Genomic DNA, 27073 nt, shown 5'->3' on the forward strand with positions numbered 1-27073 from the left:
CAGAGTCATAGTCGTCAATTTAAATGTAATTTAGGGAATTTATTAAAACCCAAACACGACACAAACATTAGTGAGGGAAAAACTTGATGGTATTCTTCGCAGTTGCAAAGGTACACTATATATGAAAATATATATAGAAGCTTTTTCTTGTTATATATATATATATATATATATATTTCTCACACGTCAAATAAATGTTCAATGTCTGAGGCCTTCACACAAGAATAAAAAAAAACGCCACGTATTAATTGAATTCTCCACAAATTCACCGTCATCGTGCGACAAAATAATACCACAATTTTCTGTTAGACCCATTATTTAGGCGGACAAAGCAGGTGAAGTAGCAGCAAAAAGAGTAGCACAAATTAAATGAAAAACAGCTACCACAAATGAGAATCATTAAGTGAGGGTGAAACAAGGAAAAACCGCACAAAAGATAGAAAAGAAAAGAAGAACTATGTCTAGTAGTTTTCCCTGTTTATGCATAAAATAGAAAATCTTTCCACACAATGTACATTTAAACTCAATATTTACTCATAAATATTCACATTTGCTTTTCTTCAATCATGAAAAATTATTCCAGACTATTCAATTATGTTCATGTTCATACCATATTTTGCAAAAGTTCCTCACCAAAAAATAAACAGCGTTAGTGTATTAAGAAGCAGGATAAACTTCCGGAGTAACACAAGTTAAGATGTTACATAGATTTGGTAAGTAGTTAGCTGTTATACAACTACTTAAAATTAAGTACTTGTTAAGTGCTTCTTAAGTAGTACTTAACGTATTAGCCGGATTTCGCTAAATGATATTAAAAAAAAAACACCTGCATCATCTTATCTCGTTAGAGTATAAGCGTATATTAGAGAAATTTGCAGTAAAATGTCTAAATAAATGTAACATCCCCAATAAAAACCAAATATGACAACGCAGCAATATTTTAAACACTTTGAAATATCGTCCATTTTCAGTGAAACTTCGGACACTGGAACAAAGCTGATTGTTTGCAATCTTGTTTAGCTAAGATACAGCACAAATAATTTTCTTACAGTATATGGATGAGTGTGAATCTAACCTGTGATAAGATACCAAAGAGCATGATAATCCTCTTGTATCTCGAATCCCCACACTACTGTGATATCAAGTACGTGTGATAGAGATACCAAATAGATGTGAATATCCCTAATCCCTGATCTCCCTGAGCCTTCAGCTAAATGATTGTACCTGTGTGGAGAGGAGGAATATCTGATTATCCGGAATGAAGTGACCGAATTCCTTCCTTCGTTACTCAAACACTGGCTTTTCAATAAAATAATTTAATTCAACTAATAAACTATAAACTTGACTTCAATTAACTTAAAAAATGACTTTTTTAGGATGATGCAATCCTAATGGCTTCCTCTTCGATGACTTGCGAAAAAGTGTGAAAGAATGATGGCGGGTGTATCAAAATGGTGGATTGGTGTTGCCTGATGGCATCTACTTCTCGTGTTATTCTCTAGAGGCGTTTTGCGCCGTAACAGTATATTTAAATAAAATTATTAAATATTTAATTGAAGATTGTCTTAATTTATTCTGTAGAGTTAGAGCGAAATTTTCCAGGTTTAGGGTAAGATGGGGTAATTTGGAATCATGTCTATTTTGAAATCTTTAGAATTTCTAACAAATGAAATGGCAAAAAGAAAAAAACAACGAAGAAGTACTCTCGAATGTAAAGTCCTGTACTTCTTCGTGGTTCAATTTTTCCTTTTGACCATTTGAAACAAAGAGAAAATCTAAAAATTCCAAAATAGACATGATTCCGAATTAGCCCATTTTACCCCATTACGCCTTCGGTCTAAGTAATAGATATTTCGTCAATGATTAAGTTTGTTATGTTTCCGAAAATCCTACAAACTTAAATTTTCTTAAATTTTCAGATGCTGTACAATGCTCACATAAAAACAAAAAAAAAACATCACTTCTATGAAAGAGGTTCTCATGGGTTCTCATATTTCACACAAAGTGGACGATATTAATTTTCTCTATAACAAGGTGCCTGATATATTTATTACCTAAAAAAGAATTTCTTTATTTACTTGAGGGAAAACAAAGATGAAAAACTCTTCTTAAGGTTCCAACCAATCCTCCTTGGAAAATTGTTGGCAGAATTTCAATTTGCATCTAAAAAAAAAAATTGGGCTTAAAATTTGAAACACTAACCCGTCTGAAATGTTGCATCGTTCATCTGAGATTTGAAGTAATTCTATGGTACAGTAGGTGTCAATAGTTTGTTGCCTAATGTATGTTTGAGAAAACAAGTGAAAAAAATGATAGAAAAAATTTCATTTCCAAAATTTTCTTTTTTCAAATAAGTTCCCTGTAATCCGTAGATCTTATTTATATTTTTCAAAAAACAAAATAGGTCATTTTATTTCATAAAAAAAGTAGTTGTTTTCCAAAAGTTGATCATATTTGATTTGTCAAAAGTTTGTTGCCTCGTTTAAAAAAGTAATTCAAAATGGACAAAACGTGCAACCAACTTAATGTATACCAGTTACATTTTCATTTTATGTCATTATAGATGCAAATGGTGTGTTTGTACATTTCTATAGTAGCAAATGGTAAATATATGTATATAAAAGGGATGATAAAAAATAAGAAATAACCTTTTTTTGCTTTTTTGATCATTTATAATTTAGGTCAAAAATAGCAAATTACAAAAAGTTAAAAGGTGGGAAATCGTCCAGAGATACTGCCGGAATGTATCTGCATCATTAATTTAAAAAAAGGTTATGGAAACTCACGAAAGATTTAACATAAAATTGTCAAATATTATAGTGATGAGGTACGAGTAGGGTGACGGCATTACTTATGGTCAGTCTATACTTGTGGCCACTTCGCAGATATCTTCAATTTCTTCCCCCAAATTAATTTCGAAGAACCACAAAATTAGGAATATTTGATGTGCTATCATAAAATGAAACTTTTAAACTGATTTACTTTTATATTTCGGTAGAATTTTAATTATTTTGTGGGAATTATTTCACTGATGCGAAATATAGAAATAGACACTGAGGCGGTCAAATATACGTCAAGTCGTTAAGAAATTTACTAACGATCTCATAATTTTTAATGACTAAATTTTATATCTTCAATCAAAAATATTTAGTACTATTTTTCAAAACTTGTTTTCTTAGTAACTATATTTTCATTCACCACTCGATTTTGATGATTTTTTAAGCAAAAAATGTAAAATAAAGACAAGGCCATAAGTTCTGACCCATTTGGTGAGATTATTAACTTGTGGCCACAGAATTTGACGTGTGGCGCCCTCACAGATATTTGGTTTAGCGTGTTGACAGTTGCGTTATTTTGATTCAGTTAATTTGAATTTTCAAGCAAAAATTTAATAAAATTTAGGGTAAGTGTTGAAATTATAACATAAAATTGATTATAAAAGAATAGTGTGTATGATCTTGTTGATTTTTTCAATAAACCTGCATTTTGTTGTAAATAACCTAACTTTTTCTCTTATTTCCCTCTTAGGACAATGCAAAATATGAAAAAAGCCCTATTATTGAACTCAAAGGATGCAAGAAGTATTGAGAAGCATTGAGAATGGAGTGATCACGACAAGTATTCCAGTCATTTCACCTGTACCCCAATCCCCTCACAAACTCTGCATTAAAATCTCAGGAAAATCTCCGGGAGAAACATTTGATCACGGATGCTTTCATAGTCCCCAAAAGAGAACAAACAGAGGAGGATATTCTGAGGTGGGTTCTTAATGCAACCAAACGTGGCTTTTCTATCACAAAAGACAGGTTGGATTACTGGTCACTGTGCGCAAAATCAATGTTAGTAGTCTGCTACTATTATGAGTAAAATGTTTGAAAAACTATGAAAAACTTGTTAAGAAAAATATTAAAAACCTATAACAGTGTTTAAAATGCTTTTTTTTCTAATAAAATTATTTTATTACTAAGCTTGTTTTATATCATTTGAAATTCTGGCCATAAGTTATTCCACGAATGGCCATAAGTTCGTAAAAGAGGCCACAAGTTATGAATTTTACATGGTTGGGAAAACCACATATTTTCCGGGGTTCGAGGAATTTTCCTAGGAAATTCATTTGAATATATCGAAAGAAACTACATGAAAGAAATTACTCTTAAAATTTTGCTTTAATTGGTCAAAAAGATCAACTGCTATGGGCAGATATGTCCTTAATGTGGTCATAAGTGATGCTTGCACCCTACATCTGAAAACGCTATACTGGTAGACTCAGAGGGTTAATAACCACATTGTAAGGGAGACCGGGGTAGAATATTAGCCAGCAAATGAGATTTTTAATTGCGTACAATTCGTACAAAAAATGTTTGTATGAGGTCGATAAAATCGATACCAAAATCATCAATCTATAAAATTACTATCTGACAAATAGTGAGGAAAAACAATAAATAACAACGTCGGGAAACTTACTTATTAATTTTATGAAACTCATTATTGAATTTAATTTGGTAAATTTAAAAAAGAAAGAGAAAAATTGCACAAATTTATAATCTTTTTCTATAGGAGAGCTTTTAGCCATTAAACACAGATACGATAAAAGTCAACGAAAAGAACAAATATTATGTTTGATATCAGAGAAATGCAACAAACGCTTTCTTGATGGTTCAGCCCACAGAAAGAACACGATATAGGTAAAATTATTAGGAATCTCACTTTAATGGAGCAAACGGAGCAAACTCTACAACTTTCATCAACAATTTGAAATGTATAGCTAACTCTTATACTCTTACAACAAGAAAGTCATTAAATAATATCCAAGTTAACCCAACAAATGTGCTTGTGCTGAATTTTAAACAAAATATGATATAGGGGAAATGCTCATAATTTTGTCCAGTTTCTTATTTTGGACACTTTGAGGATAACATTGGACACTAAAAATAAATTGATTAAAATGATGGATTTTTATTCCAATATTTGATGAATAATGAATTCTATCTAAATATTTGTTCTTTTTGGAAGATTTTAACACTAAATACGTTAAATTTTGAATATGATTTGAGTTGAAATTGCTTTGTTGAAAATTCAGTGTGAGCAATTGCTTACGAGAAATATGACAGAACTTCGTGGCTTACTTCAGTCTTATTTAGTTTTGGTGAAGAACTAACAAAGTTTGTTCGCTGTTTTTGAGTGATATTATTGAATATTCATTGAACATTGTGTTGATTCACGTTACTGATGATTTGTACATTTGACCTGAAGTGAGATTTGCCTTGTGAATTATATTTTTCGTGTGAAAAATGGGAAATTTTTTAAGACATTCACCAGTGAGGTGATGATTCTTATTTTGGACAGGTGTTTTTCTCACGAAATTTCGTGAAGTTTTAGCTTTTGTGATGACTAGGTTGGACAAATGCCTGGAGAAACAAAAGAGCATCATCTCTACGAAAGAGATGTAGCGAGAAATGCCTTGAAAGGCTCCCGGAAAGGTCAGGGAATGAGCGAATCTGCACGTACTTGGAGTATCGAAGTCAACTCACTTTAATGAATGATATGGAAAGTTTCCGGGCTTCTGTGACATTCTATACGTTTCCCTTACATGAACAGGAAGAGGACTTGGTAAGATTGGTTCATCAAATGAAGAACAATGGGCATCCTATTGAGGCCGATTAGCTGTCCAAATTTACAGACAAGTTGGCCAAATTAATAAACAAGTTGTCCAAAATAAGAGCCAAGGTCACCTCTACTTATCAATTCATTTTTAAACGTATTAAAACTAATTTTAATAAAAATAAGACGATAAATAGCTTGCTAAGTTTCTAAACAACCCTTCTGAAAAGAGAGTAACAAGAAATGTCAATTAGTATAGAAAATATCGCACTTCAAACTTGGAACTTCGATGCTTATAAGCAGACTGTCCAAAATTATAAGCACTTCCCCTACTTTCTTAAACTTTTCATAACTTCCAAAAATTAAATGACAAAGTTGAGATCAATAAAAATAAAAAATAGTCCAAAAATGCATAAAAAACTTTAAAAAACCAAAGAACTTTTGTTATAAAGATTTAAACACAAGAAATATTTGTAAGAGAGTGAAAAATTCCTTTTAAAAACACCTCCATCATAGAATTCAGAGGAAGAAAATAAAAATGTCAGAATATGAAATAAATTTTGTGAGAAAGCAGAGAAATTTCTAAATTTTTTCTTCCCTTGGTCCTCTTCAAGCACCTTTTTTGCCCTTGCAACACCCCGTTTAAACCCCCTTCATCCGAGGTCACCAATAAATACCACGTTGGGATAAATTGAGGTAAATCCTACATTTCTCTTCTTTTTTTTTACTTTCTGTGAGAAAATCTCTCTCGTTTTTGGATTTTCTCTTCTTGTTCATATTTATATGAGGAAAAAAAAAGATCCTTCATACACCAATTCCCACTTTATAATCTTTTTCCAATGTGCTGCTTCTTATTTCTTTTATTTTTTTTTTATCCAGAACATATATTAAAACTCAACCCATTTCCCAGAAGTTTCTCCGTGCAATATTATCCATTTCGAAACTGGAAAATCTCTGTCGAAGACTTCACAGATATTGCAATTAAAGCTACAATATTATCCCAATAAAATCCACATTAAATTTGAAGTTAGTTGTGCCTACTGAAACTTTTTGGAACTGCTAAGTTTCACCAAATTACTGGCAAGGGCGCTTCTGTCAACATAAAATCTTAGATGGCGCCATTAACGCATTAAATGCTGCCTTAACCAATTTAAGATTTTAATTTAAAAAAGGAATCTCAAAAACCATCTTTGAGGTAAAATGAAATAAGAAATTCTCATCACACCGCACATAAACTGAAAAAAAAATCTCTAGGAAATAAAATATTTAGGAGAAATATCAAGATTCAAGCAAAGCTGGTGAAAAAACAACCAGGGGTAAAAACTACCAACAGCAAAGATAAAGAATCTATATATAAGGTGAGTTTGAACAAGAAAACGTAACATGAGAATCCGAAGAGGAAAAAAAAGATTGGCGGAAAAACTTTCCTTTCAAACATCATCATTTTCTCTCGATCCCCCCATATTCCCACCCTTACAACTCCCCCACGCCTCCCCATCGACTTTATAAAAATATCCCAGTGAAAGTGTGTCTGTTTCACTTCTTGAGGCAATCACACTTTCCTACCCATTTTCCAATGAGAAAATTCCCAACCACATGATGAGTGAGCTGTTGCTCTTCGCGAAATTGCACAGAAGCAAAAGCAAATCTAGAAACTACTAAATTTATTCTTCAGCAGGAAGTAGAAAAGCAACACTAACCAACCCCCCCCTAAAGCCTTGAGCAGAACTATATATACAATATTTTATGCGCCTCTTCCTTCAAGCCATTTGCACCCAAAAAAAAAACTTTTCTAATAATTATGGAAAAACTAAATAACGAACTGACAGAATTTCCAAACTGATGAAAAGCCTTGGGGAAGAATTTCATCTACAAATTTGTCATTCTACAGAACGTGAAACTTATATTTACACTTATACACTTATACATACATATAAAGCTTATATGCTGCTTTCGTGTGAAAATTCCTCAATACATATTTCATAGAAATTCCACTTTACTCTTCGATGAATAAATTACAAACCCACCATTTGACAAATATTTAGTCATCATTTAGCCAAATACATTATGACAGGAGCCAACTATTTACCACCCGCAAATAATATGTAAGTTAACTAAATCTTTCTTTTCAGATGATCATTTCACAATGCTCCTTTTGATCATTTACATTGGAATTTTTTGGTATATATACTGTAAATGCGTGTGTCTTTGACCCCTGTGGGTGACTTTGACCCCTGCGGTTGACTTTGACACCCTTCCGTTCGTAAGCTCTTTACTTCTAAAACTTAAAGATGGACTTTACCGATCCGATGATCTACCATGTCTGATCTATGAAGACCATTTTTACACATTAGAATTAAAGAAAAGCTTACAAACAGAGGAATGTTAAAGTCACTCGCAGGGGACAAAGTTATCCGGTCTTATGGTATATAGGGGAGACCGGGGAGATTTGGGACAGGGGTGGGACAAGGCGATTTTTTCAATTAATTTTTTTAATAAATGGGATTTAACGACTACTCAATCATAGACAATATTAAGATGTATCTCGACTAAAAGAATGAATATCCTCAGTTTTATTGTTTGAATTCTATAAACATATTTTTAAAAATTGATAAAAATCGTATATTTTGACGTCTCAGTTTTCCTCTTTGTATTTTAAATCAGCGATATATAATCAAAACTTTTTTATCTCATTAGGTAGCAGTGCAATCTGGGAACATAGTTTTATAAAAGTTTCAGAGATTGTACGCTCTTGTTTTTTACTTAAAGGTTTTAAATAGCAAAACAACTCGCGGGGATGTTTGGGACACCTGAAAGGGGATGAATGGGACGTTGATTTTCGACAAGATTTTCGGTGGTGTGCAATTATTTATTGTCAAAATGAAGTGTAATGCCCAGTTTCTACTGAATATCTCCCTCTTGTGCAAAGTTTACCAGTTAAGCAGTTGTCTCCAACTACAGAGACAATTAAACCATCAATGTCTTGGGAACTAATAAATTCTTCTCTTGAGGATATTCGCCTTTGCCCAATCCCGTTAAAAATTATTTTCTAGAAAATTTCTCGAGCAATATCCTCTACAAATCTCACAAGTTTTCTACAAAAGGCAAGGTGAGAGCTTATTCAGAAAAATAAGGGAAAACAACTACCACGCTTGTTGTCATAAAATCAAACAGGAATCCGTCAATGAGTTCAAAACTAAGAGTGTCCTAGAGAATCTACTCGCCTGAGGAATTTGAATGATGATAATTCTAATATTCAGAATAAAAAAGTAAAGAAAGCTAAGATGGTAAATAAGAAGAAAATACAATCGAATCGGTACAGAAAAAATCTCAACCGGAGAGGGCTATTACTGAAGGTTATTACTGAACGAGAGAAATAGAGTCGATGTTTGGAAGATTAAAATGAAACATGAATGTTATGATATCTTTGCTTTGATTTTACCCACAAGAAAGTACAGTAGAGTCTCCTAAATTCGAACGCTCGGGGGGGGGGGGTATTCTTGACATTTCTCACCTCCTAAATTCGAACGATTTTTTCAAAACTTCGAAATTTATGTGAGATTAAATTGTACTTTGAATCAAATTCCCGTACTTTGAAAAAAAAATAGTTTGCAAAAATTTGCATTTCGATGCAAAAAATGATTGATTTTGGAGATCAGCTGTAAATTAATCGAAAAATTTGCAATTGGGTGTAAATATTTCCATTTGGGTGTATTTTTGCAAATTATTGCCCACCTTATGCAAATTTTTGCAAATTTTTGGCTACAACTGAACACTATAGTTGCGCCATCTACACTGAGACATCATAAAGCAAATTTAGTGTTCTTGCCTGCCGTATAGACACAAAATCTACGACTTTAATTTAATTTCTCTACGACTATACACATTTTTCACAACAAATTTTTCAGACTTGCTATTATTATTCAGTTTCTTGGAAAATATTGCCAGTTTTAACCTAATCAGGGACTAATATTTGCAAGGAATTTTAGCGGTGGGATTATTGATAAATGAACCATCCGACATGTCAAAAACTTTAGCAATGGGGATGCAACCTCGCGAACAAATCTTTAAACATTTCAGTATTGGAGTCTTTTGGATACAAAATATTTATCACACAACACTCCAGAGACTTGAGCAAGCCCTCTGAACCACGCGAAAACTATCACCATTTTGCAAAATAATCTGCCATTTGACAATTCTGAGTGGCACAGCGACACTGACATTGGAAGCCACTGGAAAGTGCTCATTTTTCCACAAAATTGACCTCTTTTTGCAAAAAATTAATCTCCTTTTGCAAAAAAGTCGGTTGGAAAATAGGTTACTAAATTTTTTGGTTAATTACATGGAGTGACGACCAACTTTTGACATCCTTTTGCAAACTATTTTTCTCATAGTACATTCTCAAAATCATAAGTCTTAGTGGTAACATACTTCCTTTTCATTTTATACGATCATAAGTGTAAATATTCAGAAAGTAGGACAGAAATATGATTTTCAATCATCCACCATCATCCATCAGATCATTCGGGACCCACCCAAAACATGCTTATTTTTTGGTAGATTTCTAAAATAATCTTGTACTCAAAAAACAAAGGTTTGTTAAACGAACAAATGGATTTTGTTCAAATTTTGTCAAATGGATGTTACTTACCAATTTGACAAAGCTCTTCCTCACATTTTATGAGGAAAAACACCCTTTTGACATACATTTAACAAGATCCAGTTGGCCGCCGATTTGACAAAACTTTTCTATATTCTGTATGGAAGAACATCCTTTTGACAAACTTGTCTTGTTAATTTGACAAAACTTTTTTTTTCAGAGTAACATGTCGACCGTTTAAAAATAATATTACCAAATTTGACTTCAAATACTAATCCTCTAACGTACTTAACAACGTAATTTATTTAGACCTTAGATTTGCATAATTCCTACAAATCAACTTACAATGCTTTAACTAAGATACTGCCTGAAATGTCCCTAAATTCTAACCTGGAAACATTAACTGATGCGTAAAAACAAGAATCATTCTTAATGATGAAGTTGGGAAAAGCCAGAAGAAACAACATACAGGAGCTACGTTTGCAAACATAAACTTGTACGCCAAGGGGCAGAATGAGATTCAGCGGATGATCCAGGACAGGTGAAAAAAAAAAGACTCTGGTGCGGAGTCCATGAAGAGAAAAACCAACCCTCACAGTGAAATACATAAAAATCAATTACACTTATTTCCACCTCAACCAATCTCCAATTTTTTTTTCTTGTTCTGCCTCCCATCATCGAATTCAACCCCCCAACGACTGCCCATTATCATCAGCTCAGCAGGAGGTGTATTAGGGAGAGTTTGGGTTCAAATGGGTGGCAAAATCCACCCATTTCGAGGAGAAAATGAGTCTCGGCAGGAAAGCCAGGTGGACATGAGGGAAGAAAGACCAGACCAACAAGGGGGAGAAAGTAAAAAAAAAAATGAGCAAAACGCCAAATGGAAAAGAAAGTCAAGCAAGAGGCCAAAATGTTCAACAAAAGGAATTATGTGGCACATTAAAATCATTTTGTATCTCCACTTTCACCTTTTTCTTCCTCTTCTCCATGCCCTTTGCCACCCACAAGTATTTTCTGAAGCGCCATCGCAAAACGTAAAAAAAACGACACCCCGTTAACCCTCCATTGACAAACTCAACAAGATTTTTGATTGCCTCATGAAAATTTCATTGATAATCTTTCATTTTTATCCCATTCGACATGATGTGTGGCTTTTATTCACGCACTGTTGCAAGTGAATGGGGAAAATGTAACGAAAACCTGGGCCACAACGGACAGTTTGTGGAGTTATCAGTTTTAACGCTTTGCCTTCAATAGTTCGTCTTCTATGTTTCGTGTTTCGTCGCTCCGTTCTCAACTATTCGTCTTTAATCGTTTTGTCACTGATATTTATTTTTTTTAGATCAGGAAAATTTCATGAAGTCGAAATTCGCATATCTTTATTTTTCAAAGATTTTTCATACAGTAGAGTCTCGCTATAGTCCATATTTAGTTCCAGATTTGACACTTGGGTCGCACTATAGTCCATATCATTTTTTAAAATGATCAACGACTTTTAGTATTGAAATTGCTCGACGGCTTCCACTTTCTTTGCAATTGTGGTATACTTGTCCTTGCTCTCTTCATTATCGATCACAATTATCACAACTACTCAATAAAGTTTGCCAAAAATATTAAAATAATTAAGACAACATTGCATGTCGCGTACTAAAAAACATAACATCAGTGATTTAAAATCAACGGTCGATAAATTGTGGACTATAGAGCGATGGCCTATAGCGAGACTCTATATCTGTCTCATTTTCGCACTTAAAATTCGATTGACTAAATTAAATTTGTTGTGATGTTCAAAAAAAGAAGAAGAAGAGTGAGAAAGAGTTGAAATAAGAGATTAAATTTTCCTGATCTAAAAGGTGTGCCAGAGCCATTGTCGTTCAATTTCGTTTTGGTCAAAAATTCGTTTTTGGTGATATCGTCTTCAGTATTCCGTTTTTGGTGACTAATATTTATCGTCTTAAATAATTTACCATCAACTTCTTAGCAAAATATCTCTAAAATTTCGTTTCTCATGGCACTCACCTTTCCAATTCAGTAAAATTCAATCGATTAAAATTTCACCTCTTAGTCTTTCAAACTCAAATCAGATATAGTTGTCTCTTTCTGTCAAATGAAATTTGAATACCTATACCATGTTTTTTTTTATTTATTTTTTTTTTGTAAATAGGCACAAGCTTTTTCAAATTATTACCAGATATGTTTTTGAGGTAACCCAGGCGAATAGCTAATGGCCTCTACACATTGGGAGAAATTTTTGTCAAAAATTGCTTTTTTGAAGGAAATTCCTTGCAGCGTTGTAGGGGGAAACGTCAAATTTCTGTCAAAAACGCAATTTTTGACGAAAATTGCTCCCAATGTGTAAACGCCTTAAGAGTGCAAAATTCGCCATTTTGAATTTTTGAAGATCAAAGTGCAACCATTCTGGAAGGCTCATTTTTCAACCGATTTGCTTAAATTATGATTTTTTGAAATGGTCTTGTAATTTCTTACTCGACTATGCTGGTCATCAGTAACCAATGAGTCAAATAATCGTAATTCACTTATTTTTCTCGAGTAACCCATTTCTATTTCAAATATTTTAACCAATTTTCTATTTCAGAAAATTACTCTGCTTTGCGAATCAATCGGTAGTCAACCAGTATAATACGGGCTACGGACCTAAGTGTTAGCCTTGTGACTTAACTGTTATAATTTCTTATCATAGTCATGATATTTTGGAAAATTTAACTTACACTAAGAAAAAAAACTGTAGAATTAAAGCAGCTCTATCACCGAGTTTAATTAATTTGAAGAATATCGATGTAATTTTTACTCTTTTTCGTTGTAAATTTTTGTAAATAGAGTTGAAAAAACTCTTCGGGCGAGTTGAATTAATTCGTCGGATATCGATGTAATTATTACCCTTTTGTCGATGTAAAATTTCATCTCGACTGAAGTATATGCTTAAGTGTTTTCGTTTTAAGAATATACTTCAGTCAAGGAGATTTTCGTGTGACAAAGTTCATATGGAACATCAACTAGAAATATGCCTAACAGTGTTATATGAAGACATTTGTGTGCATCATACGTGATATTTCGCTCGGAACATAGGAGACTTGGGGTCAAGAAAATATGAATAAAAAAATGATAAAAGAAAAATAAAGAACATAAAATCGCAAAAGCTATCCATTTTGGGATTTCAAAGTTATTTTTACTCTAAAAAAGATTTTTTTTAACTTTTGAAACGAGTTCCTTACACTCTTTTGTCATGTAAATTTTAGGACAAAAAGGTTAAAACAACTCTTCCGAATATTACACCTAAATAGAAGTCAAATCAAATCTAAAATATAGTTAATAGAAAATTACAAAGAGAAAGAGTTAATTGAACATCGATTCGAGTAAATTTTATTCGATTATTTTTCAGAGTGTAGGAATAGATTATTAAGGACAAATCTAATAGATTCCATTGCGAAAAAACGGGGGTGCGATTAACTTTTTTTCCTCATAACTTTAACATTTTTTAGGTGTAAAAATATATCAAAATTTTTTAATGTTAATTTTACACCTTTTCAAGGGTAAAATTAGCATGAAAAGTGTAACTTTAACCCCTAATACACCTAAAAAACATAATATTTTCATCGATTTCGGATCAATACTGCAGAGTAAAATAAACATTTCCGGAATGTTATTTTAATTTTTTCGGATTTCTCTCAGTGTCTGAAAAAAAAACAACAAAATCGTTTGCCATTTAGGATTCTGTGACCTTCGGGAACTGGGCTAAACCTCTGGTCTGAAGACCGCTTTAAGATATCAACAGAGTCATCTTTCTTATCCTTCTAAAGCATCAAGTGTATCCTAGCCTGACTCCATCTCTATGAGGACATCTCTGAGGAGTTGTTCCGCGACAAATTTTCCAGATAATAGAAGAATCTAGAGCTTAAGCATTTTTAGCTTGTTGCACAATTTCAAAATCCTGAGTTGTTGTTTTCTTTAAACTCTTGGTCTTATTGGTCCAAAGAACATACCCAGACCAGATACCTGAAGTGTACGCAAATACTGCATTGCGTTAATCCTTATTAATTTTGGCAATTTTGCAGAGTCAGCTACGATAATTGCAAATCTCCGGAAAATAAAAAATTTAATAGGGCCTCTAACCGAATATTTTATCATGATAGCACTTCCAAAAATTTATCTGTTCGCCGATTGGCTGACAATTCCTCATCGATGCACATTGTGTGGTAAGCAACTTTCAAATTTTGAGTTTTCCTGTTTAAATTCCTAATTTTTTTGAAATTGTTTTTTTTTATCGAAATTTCGAAATATATGTAGAAAAATACTTGTATTTAGAAAAATTAAAATTTTTAAAGAAAGCTTTTAGGCTTAAATAATTATATATTAGTGTCTTCATCTTCTGTTATAATGATAAAAATATATCTGTACAATTAATGTAATTTTCATCGCCTATAAGAGATTTGACGTCACTGTCCCTACTGAAATTGTTGCCACTGTATGAAAATACCCTTTAATCATTTCTTGTTTCAATGTTAAAGGAAAAAAAGGCTCTAGAGAGAGTATTTCTCAACCGAATAGTATTTTTTTGGTCTTGTTGGAAAGGTCTTGGAATTTCTAAGAATTCTTAATCGGTTCCAATAGGTTATGAACCGGTAATGAACTGGTTGTGAGCCAATAAGTAATTTTTGTTCGAAAATCAATTCTTATCACACTTAAACTATTTTGGGCAATCTTTTCAGTGATTTATAAATCGGTTAAAATCGGTTGTAAATCGGTAAATATAAAAAAAAAACAATGAAAAAAAAACTTATCAAAAAGCCCAAAACCCTTGAACATGAGGCTTTTTAGTACGTATTGAACCAGTAAATAACAATATTAATCTAGACAAATAATGTGAAACTTTTGGGATAAAGCAATTAAGTCACGAGTTATAGCATTCCCCAAAGCCGAGATGCTTTCCCACCCATTTTTTTTTTATAAATTTCACAAACTCCTCGACTTTTGCATGGTTTGGTGTGGGATTTTCTAGCAAATCTCTCATAAAAAGTTTATATAAAATTGTAGTTCTTGCACAATAGATTTATTTTATGTACTATTTTCTTTTTCTCCTCGTTTAACAAGTGGTATAAAAAGATTTTTTTTGAAACATGGATTTGGCATGATAATTTTCCACTTTCACAAATCTTCAAAAATATTTAGCTAGTGAAGTGAAAAGAATTTGTTCATGGAGCTTCAGAAAGAAAAATATTTTTGGGCAAACAATCATCCTCAATTCCTGGTGGCGAAGCGACTACTCGTTTATTTCAGCAAACAAACCATCTATTTGAGGGTTAAATTGTCATCCAAGAGCGTGTGTTTTGTGAGCCCTAAACCACCCTCAGGCCTTTCAATTCACCATCTATTAACGCTACAAATGCAACTGATCGGATTTCCCATCCCAATTCCTGGATATGATACAACAATCAAATTGGTTCGATGCACTAACTCAATATTACTACGAAGGGAAAAGCCACAGTCATGTACATAAATTCAATGATTGTACAGCCAAAATGCGACACCTTAAGGGCAATTGTAATGCCCATTAGTGATCACTTTTCTCTCTTCCCTACATCACCCTTTTTATTGCTCGAACTCCGCTGAGAGAGATGTGTTTCATTGATTTAGTAAGTTATTCCGTCTATCCATTTATCTTGTCATTATCAGATAGAAACCGAACGGTTATAGAAACCGACTTGAAGTCTCTGAGGAAGTCTTTCAAGTTAACAACGTAAACAAAGCCTTCGATTTTTCTCCACTTTTCTTAATCATCAAATATTTTAGAGTTTGTCTTATTTGTACGGAAATTAGACTGAATTATTCATGTCAATTTTTTTCTCAAGGTCAAAAGCTAAAAAGGCATCACAGACCTTATTTTTCGCCCGATTGGGACGAATTCAAGTTCGTTGGAAAGGTCTTGAACAACGCTATGAACTAGAAAACAATTTAAACCTGAAAGTAATTTGATTTTATAGAGGTAGTCAATAAATCAGTTTGAGAGGGTTACAATTTGGGGAACACCTAAAAAATTACCCATTTGAAAAATTGGTTTGCTAAGCAACTTTCTCATCAACACAAAAAATTCCGCAATAATCTTTAGGACAATACATCAAAATCACAAGTTCGAGCATTCTGCAAAGCCAAGACACATTGTCACCCCTTTTTTTTTATGATAATTGTCTCACGGCTTGTGGTACGATTCCCACCAGAAATTGGAAAACGCTACGATTTAGTAATTGTATTACATTGTTTTGTCACGAAATACCACCAGAAATCATCTGATGTCCCCAGAATTGATTCATAATTACATTATATACATACAATTTTGGGGGCAACTTTCTACCATAATTATATTGAAATTATTCTAACTTGTTGGAATCACAGAACTCACATGGAAACAATAAACAGAAAACGCCAAATATTTAGATTATCAAAATTTGTAAACTAGAGAAAGGAAACAACAAACCTCAATAGACTTCTATCATTCAGAACAAAAATGACCCAATCTAGATTATCACTACCATTTTACTAAAAATTGAATGGCTATAGAACAACTTTTAAATCAACAAAATTTCATCAAATCAAAATTCACATTCCTTTCTTTCTCAAAACATTTTGTATAATATGTCCAACCCCCTCTTTCATACTCTTCTTCTTTTTCTGAATATCACACCAAATTAATTAAATCCAATTTTGAGTGAGACTGAGCGAAAGAGACATATCCAAAGCGTTTGAGAAAGAAAGGGATATCAATTTTGATTGTATTTGACTCCGGCACACCTTTTAGATCAGGAAAATTTCATAAAGTCCAACTTTACATCCCTTTTATCTTAAAAGTTTTGCATATGTCTATCCTACTCTTTCACACTCTTCTTCTTCTTTTGGACATCATGCCAAATTCAATTGAATCTAATTTTGAGTGGGAAAAAACTTATATAGACTTATGGTGTCTATACACTAGAAACAACTTTCGTCAATAATTGCCTTTTAAAAAAAATTCTGACGTTTCTGCTTACAAGGATAGGGGCAATTTTCTTTAAAAAAGCATTTTAAAGTAAATTTTCATTTCAAGAAATTTTACCGTTCTAAAAGGTGTACCGGAGGCATTATGAAATCTTTCTGATCTAAAATATGTGCTGCAGGGAAAGGAAGTACGACATTAACTCAATGGACAAAGCAGAGAACTTCCTCAGTTCAATTCCAGAATTCGGTGAAAATTAGAAAAAAAAACTGTTTTTACTGTCCATCAAGGCTACAAGAATGAAGCCAAATCATCTAGGATCAAATAAACAAAGGATATAAGAGCAAAAGGTCTTATGATCAGAGCACAATAACTTTTGTTTGTAAACATATTTTTGACATTTCAATGAGAGTGAATGAAATTTCGATCTAGTCATCTCGCTCACTCACATAGGAAATTTTAAAAACATGTTTACAAACAAAAGTTATTGTGCGTTGGGCATTATAAAGAAAAAAAAAGAAGAAAATGAGTCCAACAGCTACAACATTCAGTGGAAGAAGAAGCCGGAAACAATAAGTAAAAATGGGGATTTCGGACAACACAGAATTCCGGACAAACGGGACAAACCAATTTAGAAGTTTATGGCTCCGGCACACCATTTAGATCAGAAAAATTTCATAAAGTCGAAATTCGAATCCTTTTCTTTCTCACATGCTTTGCATATATCTATCTCATTCTCTCGCACTCTTCTTCTTCTTTTAAACATCACTCCAAATTCAATTTAGCTCAATCGAATTTGGTATGCGAAAGAATGAGACAGTCATATGCAAAGGACGTGAGAAAGAGAGAGATTCGAATTTCGACTTCATAAAATTTTCCTGATCTAAAAGGTGTGCCGAAACCATTAGTTCTTGAATAATAGTTTATAAATCTAAAGCACTTTAAATATTATTTACAGTGAAAACTCCTTAATATAGAAAAATCGGAGCATAACTAAGTAAAATCAAGACCATTTTGAGCATATTTGCTTCATAACGATAATCATATCAAATTCGAAAAGTGTCAACCAGTCAACCGGTCCAACCCAACCCCACTTTACCCCACTGTACCTGTACCCCGACCCTTACTATATCCAAATTGACCGGACTCTATATCCAATGTTTATTAACCTATTTCAATGAACTTTTTTTCTTTTGTTAGCCCCCTCAATCAAACTATTTATAATAGGAAATAAATAATCCCAGATAATGTTTATAGTAGCTGAGATTCTTTACAAGTAACATCGCAGTGCTTACAATTCGGAATGCGTAAAAAATTGATTTTGAGTTGGATTTCATGAGTAAAGAATTGCGTCGAACAAACTATTCCCGGAGGCATAAATAAATAAAATTGGCTTAACGTAATTTTTTGCCCCCTAAATTCAATTCACAATTAAATTTTCAGGCGTCCCTACTCTGAAAAAAATGTTTTGTCAAATTAACAAGACAAGTTTGTAAAAAGGATGTTCTTCCATAACAGAATATGGAAAAGTTTTGGCAAATTGGCGGCCAACTGGATCTTGTTAAAAGTTTGTCAAAAGGGTGTTTTTCCATATAAAGGCCTCTACACATTGGGAGCAATTTTTGTCAAAAATTGCATTTTTGACAGAATTTTGACATTTCTGCCTACAGCACTGCAGCCAATTTCCTTCAAAAAAGCAATTTTTGACGAAAATTGTGCTCAATGTGTAGACACCTTAAAATACAAAAAAAAAGTTTTGTCAAATTGGTAAAAAACATCCTTTTGACAAAATTTCAACAAAATCCATTTGTTCGTTTAACAAGACATTTTTTTCAGAGTAGTTGAAAGCACCCCTTAGCTCACCTGTAAAGAATCTCAGCTACCATAATAGCTCATCCGGGGTTTTTTACCTTTTTTTTTGTTGTGGTTCTATGATTTGCAAAAACATTGTTTAATGAGCTACAAGTTATGGCCAATGCACAATAACATTTGTTTTGTAAACATGTTTTCGGAACTGCATGAGAGTGAGCGAAGTGACTAGATTTAGATCTCGCTCACTCTCACTGAAATATCAAAAACATGTTTACAAAACAAAATTTAGTTATTGTGCGCGTTGGGCATTATGGCCAACGCACAATAACTTTTTTTTGTAAACATGTTTTTGACATTTTAATGAGAGTGACTGAGATCTAGATCTAGTCATCTCGTTCACTCTCATAGGAAACTATGAAAACATTTACAAACTAAAGTTATTGTGTGCTGGCCATAATGACCAGCGCACAATAACTTTTGTTTTATAAACATATTTTCAAAATGTGTATGAGAGTGAGCGAGATGACTAGATCTAGATCTCACTCACTCTTTTTGAAATGTCAAAAAGATGTATACTAAACAAAAGTTATTGTGCGTTAGGCATAATGCTCAACGCACAATAACTTTTTTTTGTAAACATGTTTTTGACATTTCAATGAGAGTGAATGAAACCGAGATAGTCATCTCGCTCTCTCTCATATGAAATTTTTAAAAACATGTTTACAAACAAAATTTATTGTGCGTTAGGCATTATAGTTCAACTTCATGTTACAGCTTAATTTATTATTAGCATACAATAAATAAGGTTATAGAGCACTTGTTCTGTCATGCAATATTCCAGGTTCGAATCCACTGAAGGTCAAAAGATTTTTTTTTTAAATAAGCTTCAATATACTTAATTCCATGGAGTATGGGACTGACAAATCTCCATCCTTGCGCGATAAAAATAATTTTAAATGTTTAGAAATTTTCCTAGGCACTAATGAATGAAGTGCTAGGAGCACTCGGCCTATAAAATATCCCGAGTTCAAATCTCCTTTAGGTTGCTAAATTTTTTTCTGGCATTAAAGGGTTTCAAGACAATTGAATTAAATCTAATTGTTTAATTTTATATTAAACGCGCCCTAACGGTTAATTCAGGAAACTCCAATGTTCCAGATATTGAATTATTTCTCAAATTTTTAATAACGAAAATGGAACATAAATTCGTATCCCAAATTGAACATCATTTCTTTAGCACTGTCTTTAATTTCAGGCTATCAAAGATGCATTTTTCAAATTAATCTGCTAATTAATTCACAACGACTGAAAACATTACGAGAAATTCTTCTTTTTCAGGAAAATCCTCGTGAAACTCTTGCTCATTGACCGGCACTCAAGAAAAGGATTGCAGCTCAACGAATCCAAAGCTAACCATCTGATATTGCTTTTCATCATTTCCACCATAATAATTAAATTTTCTCTAATTGTGCATTTTGTGGTGTTGTGTGCTCCAAAGAGCATCACTTAAACTTGAGATTTTGTTGAGTGCTTGTCGAGAATTTATCCTCCACTTGAACAACAAGAGAGAGAAAGAGAAAAAAAAGGGCACAAGCTTCGGTAATTTCATCCTAAACCACAATTCCCATTCCTAACCCTTTCCTTGAGCCATTCTGTGAGATAATCTCATGTGATTTAGAGGAATTTCGTCCGGAAAGTCACACAGCAAGAATGCATGGGGACAGTATTTTAAATGCTGGGCACGTAGTGTGGCTTTTCTTACCTTGCTGCCGTCCTGATTGTATCATTGTCTTCTGGATCATTGTAGAGAATTGTTGCAATGCACTGTGCATACTCCACGGCATCCACAGCAAGAAATCCTGTTTGACTGGCTGGGGATGTTTCCACAATGTCCATGAGAGGGCCTCCGGATCTGTAAATTTTTAGTTTTTTTTTTGCAAATTTAACAAACTTCCCATCTATTTCATGGAATTTTATTAACTCTAACTTGGCCGATTTTTGACAATAATTCTTGACCAATTTTCAAAGGTAAAAAACAAATGAGCAGAAAGAATTTAAAAATTATCATAAGTAATTAAATTTTGCAAAAGTAAGGTATATTTTATCAGTAACTTTGTTTCGTTATTTCTAAAAGCTAAATGATAAGCCTAGATCAGCTTATTGTAGGTCAGATTCTTAACGTGAGCCAACTTGGAATGCATACAAATTCGATTTATAATCTGATATAAATTAATAGTTATCTTGAATCAAATTCGTGCATTTAAATAAATTTTTTATAAACCGTTTAAATCAAAATATCAAAGATTCGGATGGAGTGACAGAAAAGTGATATATGGGTGAAATGTAGACCAGAATATTCTCTATAATTTTGTCACAGAACGTGACGTTATTGGTTACTCAGGAGCCGAGATAAATAAGGTTATTTGTTTTTGAATTAATTTTTTGACACTAGCGACCCTAGTGTCTAAATGACGAACTTCGATTATGTCAGAGAATTGTTGAATTTTGTAAAACCTTTCATTTTAACCTAGCATTAACTCTATTACGTCATTAGGGTCATATATGACCCGGGGAAAAAAGTTTTTCTTTTGACTATTTACATTAATTGAAATCTATCGGATTGTGCACGACATCATAATAGAAGGATGTAAGATTCTTGCCTAATTTTCTCAAGACTCCAGATATTCAGGAAAAGAAAATATTTGAGATCAAAAATCACAAATTTCGAACTTTGTGAAATGACTTTTCTTTTTCAATTTTTTTTTTTATATTCATTTTTTTTTTCAACAAAAAGTTCTTTAGAAACACAAAATAGAATATCCAAAGATTGTAGAATGCATATTTTGATATAATAAACTACTCTCAATTTTCCAGAAAAGCGCGTAGAATTTCCCGGGTCATATATGACCCTATTGTCGACAAGGGAAAAGTTTATGAAAGTGTTTTCGTGCCAACAATGCAGTTGGGACAGTTAAGACATTGTTTTTCTGTGTGAAATGCAGAAAGAAAATATCTTGCTCGTGGACATTTCATCTTATATCTGATGAATTATAACATATTTTGCAATATTTTGGAGTATTCTGCAAGCGTCCCATATTGTTCTATTGTATTCTGTGTGAATAAATATGTAGATAAGTTTATTTTTCCCAAATACCACTCAAGTGACAGTGACAGTGACTGTTCAAGGGATTTCCAGGAAGATTCCTTGAACACCAGGAGTACAGTATTCATCAAGACAATCCAGTTTGCCATGGTTTTGGCCAAATTAATAACTTCAAGCAAAAAAACTCTTAGAAAGCCCGTGATATAGATTTTGAAAATGGTATGTATACTTCCCTTGCCGACAATAGGGTCATATATGACCCGGAGTTTTTCCAAGTTTTCACGCAATGGAATATTTTTTTCCTCTCAGAACTATTATATTTGATCATAAAACATTAGGAAAAACTCAATTTTACACGAATTCACTTGCTGAATAAAAGTGTGACGCGAAAGAGTTAAATAACGTTGAATAAAGGCGATCATATCAGTACCTGTGTACATTTTCAGCGTCATTATTGGATAAAATCAATTTTTTTACACTAAAACGAAAAAAAATCGGATAGCGTAGTCTGAGCGGAAAATGACATATGGACGAAATATAGACACAAATGCCGTCTACAATTATGTCGAAGTAATCATCAAAATCGGTTCAGCGACAGTCGAGATAATTGAGGTTATGTGATATTTAAATTGGTTTTTCGACTGTGGCGCCCCTGGTGTTGGTCCCACGAAGTTCAAATGTTATAGAAAGTTGTAGCACCCCTGTAGCCAATCGGGCGCAAAGTTTCACACTAACAGAAAATTCCCTGGAATTTGTCTTCTATTTTTCCGCGAGAGTTTCCGTGGAAATAAACGCTAATATTCCGCTTGGAATTCTGCGGAGTTATCAGCTTTTTTTCGCGTGGATTTCCTAGAAAAAAAGTCCGAGGAATTTTCTTGCAACATATCTGAGAGCATTCCCTGGAAATTGATTCAAAATTTCCTTTGAATATTCCGAGTATATTTTCTGACATCTTTCCGTCCAAGACTCCATGGAAGTAAACGCGAAAATTCTGCAATTATTTTTCGCCCTAACGCTATAATTCTTGCGAGCTAGACATACTCAAATGAACGATATGGTAGTAATATTTTCAACTCAAAAGTAGAACAACTGAGTGTTCGTCTGATAGATGAATACTCTCCAAGTTCTAAGCTGCCAATTGGCACTGATCGTCCATTTATTTGTGGATGGTTTTTTTTTTGAGTGGAAATTCTCTATGTGAGTTCCACGAAATTTTTAATCAATTTTTGGAATTATTTTGACGAAAAATATATTTAAAAAATCCACTGGAAAAGTCGTGGAATTCCATAATATTAAACCACGGAAGCCTCTAAGGCCGTTGCATGGAAATTTCCACGGATAATTTCGTGGAAATATAGAGGATTTTTCCGAATTTTTAAAGGGTGACTGCCGATTATACGCTAATAATCCATAGGAAAAGCCGCGGAAATATTCGTCGAAGAAAAGTCCATGGAAACTCGCGGACATTTCTTATTAGACGGTCCTATACAGAGTTCCGCAAACGTCCATGGAACGCTAGGAAGAAAATTAGCGCCAAATTCCATCTCGGAAGCTTACGCGGATTTTTAGCGGTAAAATCAGCGGACATGGCAGAAAAGGCAGCTGAAAACCCAGTGGAATCGCTGCGGCCGTTGACTATAGGGACTTTGTGAGATCTTTCACTTGAGCTCTCACTCATCAAATTCGGTCAAATAGCACCGAAGATATGACGTTTTGAATTTCGTGAAATTTGACCTCTCATATCTCCGGTTCTATTGTAACCACAGCGAACCCACTCCACTTTTTGTGAACTTCATAGCCTAAATTACAACACTCTAAAATTTGATCAAATTGCACAATCGCGTTTTAGAGAAAAATGAGTTTGAATTTTTACGCTTTTGCAGCGCTACCTATGGCGAAGTTTTGAACTTGAAGTTTTGTCATCTGAAAGCCCTCGTCGAGACGCACAAATCAAAAAATGCAAGTCAAAATGTTAATTTGGTACCGGATATACAGGCCGGTCAATTTTGGAACTTTGACCCCTTATAGCTCGGGTCAGGGGCTATCGATCGACTTAAGTATTTTTTTGTTTGATAGGTATAATCTGCGGCTATAACATACTAAAATCTGAGCCTGATGCACAATGCCGTTTTTGAATTATTTAACCCTTTAAGGACGATTGGAACACCGGTGTCCCATAAAGAAAATAATTTTTCCTGACTACCTAAAGTTATTTTTTTCTTATGTCTGTACATAATTGTACAGTAGAAGGTTGAAGGAATCTAGAATATTTTTTGCATAATAATTCAAAATTCATAATTGATTTTATTTATTTTCTATACTTCTAATTTTTTTTAAGCAAAACTCTTTTGGCAATAAAAACTACAATACTCATACGTAATATTTTTCATTAAAGCGGAAAAATATTATTCATTGGTATTGTCAGAAAAATTACTTAAATTTTTGGGCAATTTTTGTCCCTATCGTTCATAGAAGCACAAAATACATCGAATCAGACTCTGTTGGACTTTCCAAGGTTATATGTAAGACTTATCATTGATTATATTACTCAGTTTAAATTTTATTGTTGATTTTCAGTCCGTAAAAAGTGTCTCGTCGTTAAAGGGTTAAGTTAGAAAATTTCCTTTTTAATAATAGCGACCCTAGCGGTGATTTTACGAACTTCTGATGTTAGAAAGGGAAGTGGCATTTCACGAGAGCTTTCCAAAACGCTCTCACTTTTTAAATTCTGACAATTAGAACCTGAGTTATGGCTATTTTAAGAATTTTTGGACCCTTATAGCTCGGCTCAGGAGGGTCAGGGGACCTTAAGTTCGGTATTGATCGAAAGATCTAAGGCCCAGCTATAATATGCATCTGTCCGTACGGCCGTTACCTTGTCTAGAGGCCAAACGATTAGAAATAGAGACTTTGACCTTCGGGGCAGCCCCCCGCCTCCAATAAGTCAACCCTGAGACCATAAACATGCCCCTCATTTATCCCCATCTCCCTCTCCACCTAAACCATGTTTGTTGAATCATGGCTAATCAAGGTTTTTCAAGGTCAAAGGGGTCAAAGGTTTAAAAAAGGCTCCAGAGAGCGCATTTCTCAACCGAATGGTATATCATATTTGGGCTCTTTGGAAGAATCTTGCAATTTGTGACGAGCTTCAGCCTATTTCAAACGATTTGAACCGGTTATAAATCGGTTCATAACCGGTAACTAAGTTTTATTCAAAATTCAATTATATTGCTTCTGATGTGTATTTTGGGCAATATTCTGATTAATTTATAAACCAGTTCAGATCTGTTGTGAACCGGTAATGAATCGGTAATGAACCGGTTATGAACCGATAAGTAATTTTCGTCAGAAAATCAATTCTATTACTCTTAAAAGTATTTTGGGGGACTTTTTTTAGTGATTTATGAATCGGTTTAAATCGGTTAGGAACCGGTAATCGGTAAATGATGTGAAAGTACTTTTGAGGGATAGCATCTAAAGCATTTAAGTCACGAATTCGAGCATTTTGCAGAGTCTTGGATACTTTCCAAGCCCTTTCAAAAAAAAAAAAAAAAAACCAAGAAAAATTTTATTAGCTAGCTGATTCTGCCCCAGTTTCCCCTAATCAGGTGACGTGTTTGGACGCAGGGCCTCAGAAAAGGGAGTTTAGGAAATTTTTGTTTAATTGCAATATCGATTGTCAGAGGAATAACTCACTTACCTATTGGCCACCATAATCAGCCCAGCTGCCATAGATTCAACCACTGAGATCCCAAAATGCTCATTCCACATCGTATGGAGGCCAATCCGGGCTGTTTGGTAGCACTGCAGCAGCTCCTGATAAGTCACATTCACTCTGAACTCAACACTGTTTTCCAGGGACAGATGCTTACTGAGATCCTTCATATTTTTCATTCTCTCAATATCCTCCTCATGACGACAGGATCCAACAATCACCAGCCTCAGTCGATTCCACAGAGGCTCATCGTTCACCAGGAGAGATCTCAGTTCGTACATTGCCTGCAGCTGAAGGGGATGATCCTTCTCGGGACGAAATTGTCCCACTGACATTATCACAATTCGCTCGGCATCGTTCCCAATGAAATGGATTTTCTTGAGGTCACTGACGTCACACGGAGGGTAAACCCGGTGAGTCTTGAGGGGAATCTGCCAAAGGGAATTGATGTGTCCTTCTGTCCAGGAAGAATTCACCATGACAATGTCTGCACAGCGTCCCACAATTCCATAAACCTTGGCAAACAGCCGATAGTAGAAGAGTTTAATGCCAGTGAGGAAGGGATTTCTGGCCACGTAGTTCTTATTATTGTGAGCCAGTGTCCTGGCTTTCACTCTCCTCAGCATGTCGCCGCTGATTGTGGGATAGTGAACATACCCGGACACCCTCGAACCCACCAGGAAGCGAAAGATTGGAAAAGTAAAAGCGTACCCCATTGTATCCACAAAAACATCCGGAGGGAACTTCCAGGCTGCCTCCAGACCCAACCACATTGACCCCAAACTCTGCCCCAAGAGCGTAAAATAGGGATACTTGACAGCCTCCACCCACTTCCTTCGATGCAAATAAACAAATTCCACGTCCTTCTCCTGGACACTGACATTGAAGGTATTCTTGGCCTTTTTCAAAATGTCTCTGGGACTGATTCCAACATCTCCCGTATATATAACCACTTTCACATCAGAGTACCTAATAAAAACCCCGTCAATCTATCTAATCTGACCCCATAAAAACTCCCGGAACTCACTTTTTCAGGAGACAGCGGACAGCACACCAAAGCACTCGTTCTCCTCCTCCTCCAGCATTGCAGTAAGGATGAAACAGGCCAATAAAGATAGCATTGGGATCTTCCTTTGCCCTACGAGATTTCTTTCCTCGAAGAATAGTCCTCAGCAGGAAAATCACAACAATTCCGGCAACTGCTGTGAAAAACATCCCCATTGTCAGGGTACATAACCTTAAAAACAAAACAAATGG

The 27073-nt window shown here is 34.0% G+C and overlaps 1 protein-coding gene across 1 annotated transcript in view; it reads right to left on the minus strand.

The window, feature by feature from the left end:
* LOC129803743 (GDP-Man:Man(3)GlcNAc(2)-PP-Dol alpha-1,2-mannosyltransferase) overlaps nucleotides 1–27073 on the minus strand; it is a 34596-nt gene that overhangs the window by 7354 nt on the left and 169 nt on the right. The window contains exons 2-4 of the mRNA XM_055850512.1: nucleotides 26844–27053; nucleotides 25802–26785; nucleotides 20761–20910 (exon numbers count right to left, since the gene is read on the minus strand). Coding sequence (XP_055706487.1) covers nucleotides 20761–20910; nucleotides 25802–26785; nucleotides 26844–27053 — 1344 coding nt within the window. The remainder of the gene's footprint in view (nucleotides 1–20760; nucleotides 20911–25801; nucleotides 26786–26843; nucleotides 27054–27073) is intronic.

Source organism: Phlebotomus papatasi, chromosome 2, assembly GCF_024763615.1.
Source record: "Phlebotomus papatasi isolate M1 chromosome 2, Ppap_2.1, whole genome shotgun sequence".
In the NCBI taxonomy this organism is placed as follows: Eukaryota; Metazoa; Arthropoda; class Insecta; order Diptera; family Psychodidae; genus Phlebotomus; species Phlebotomus papatasi.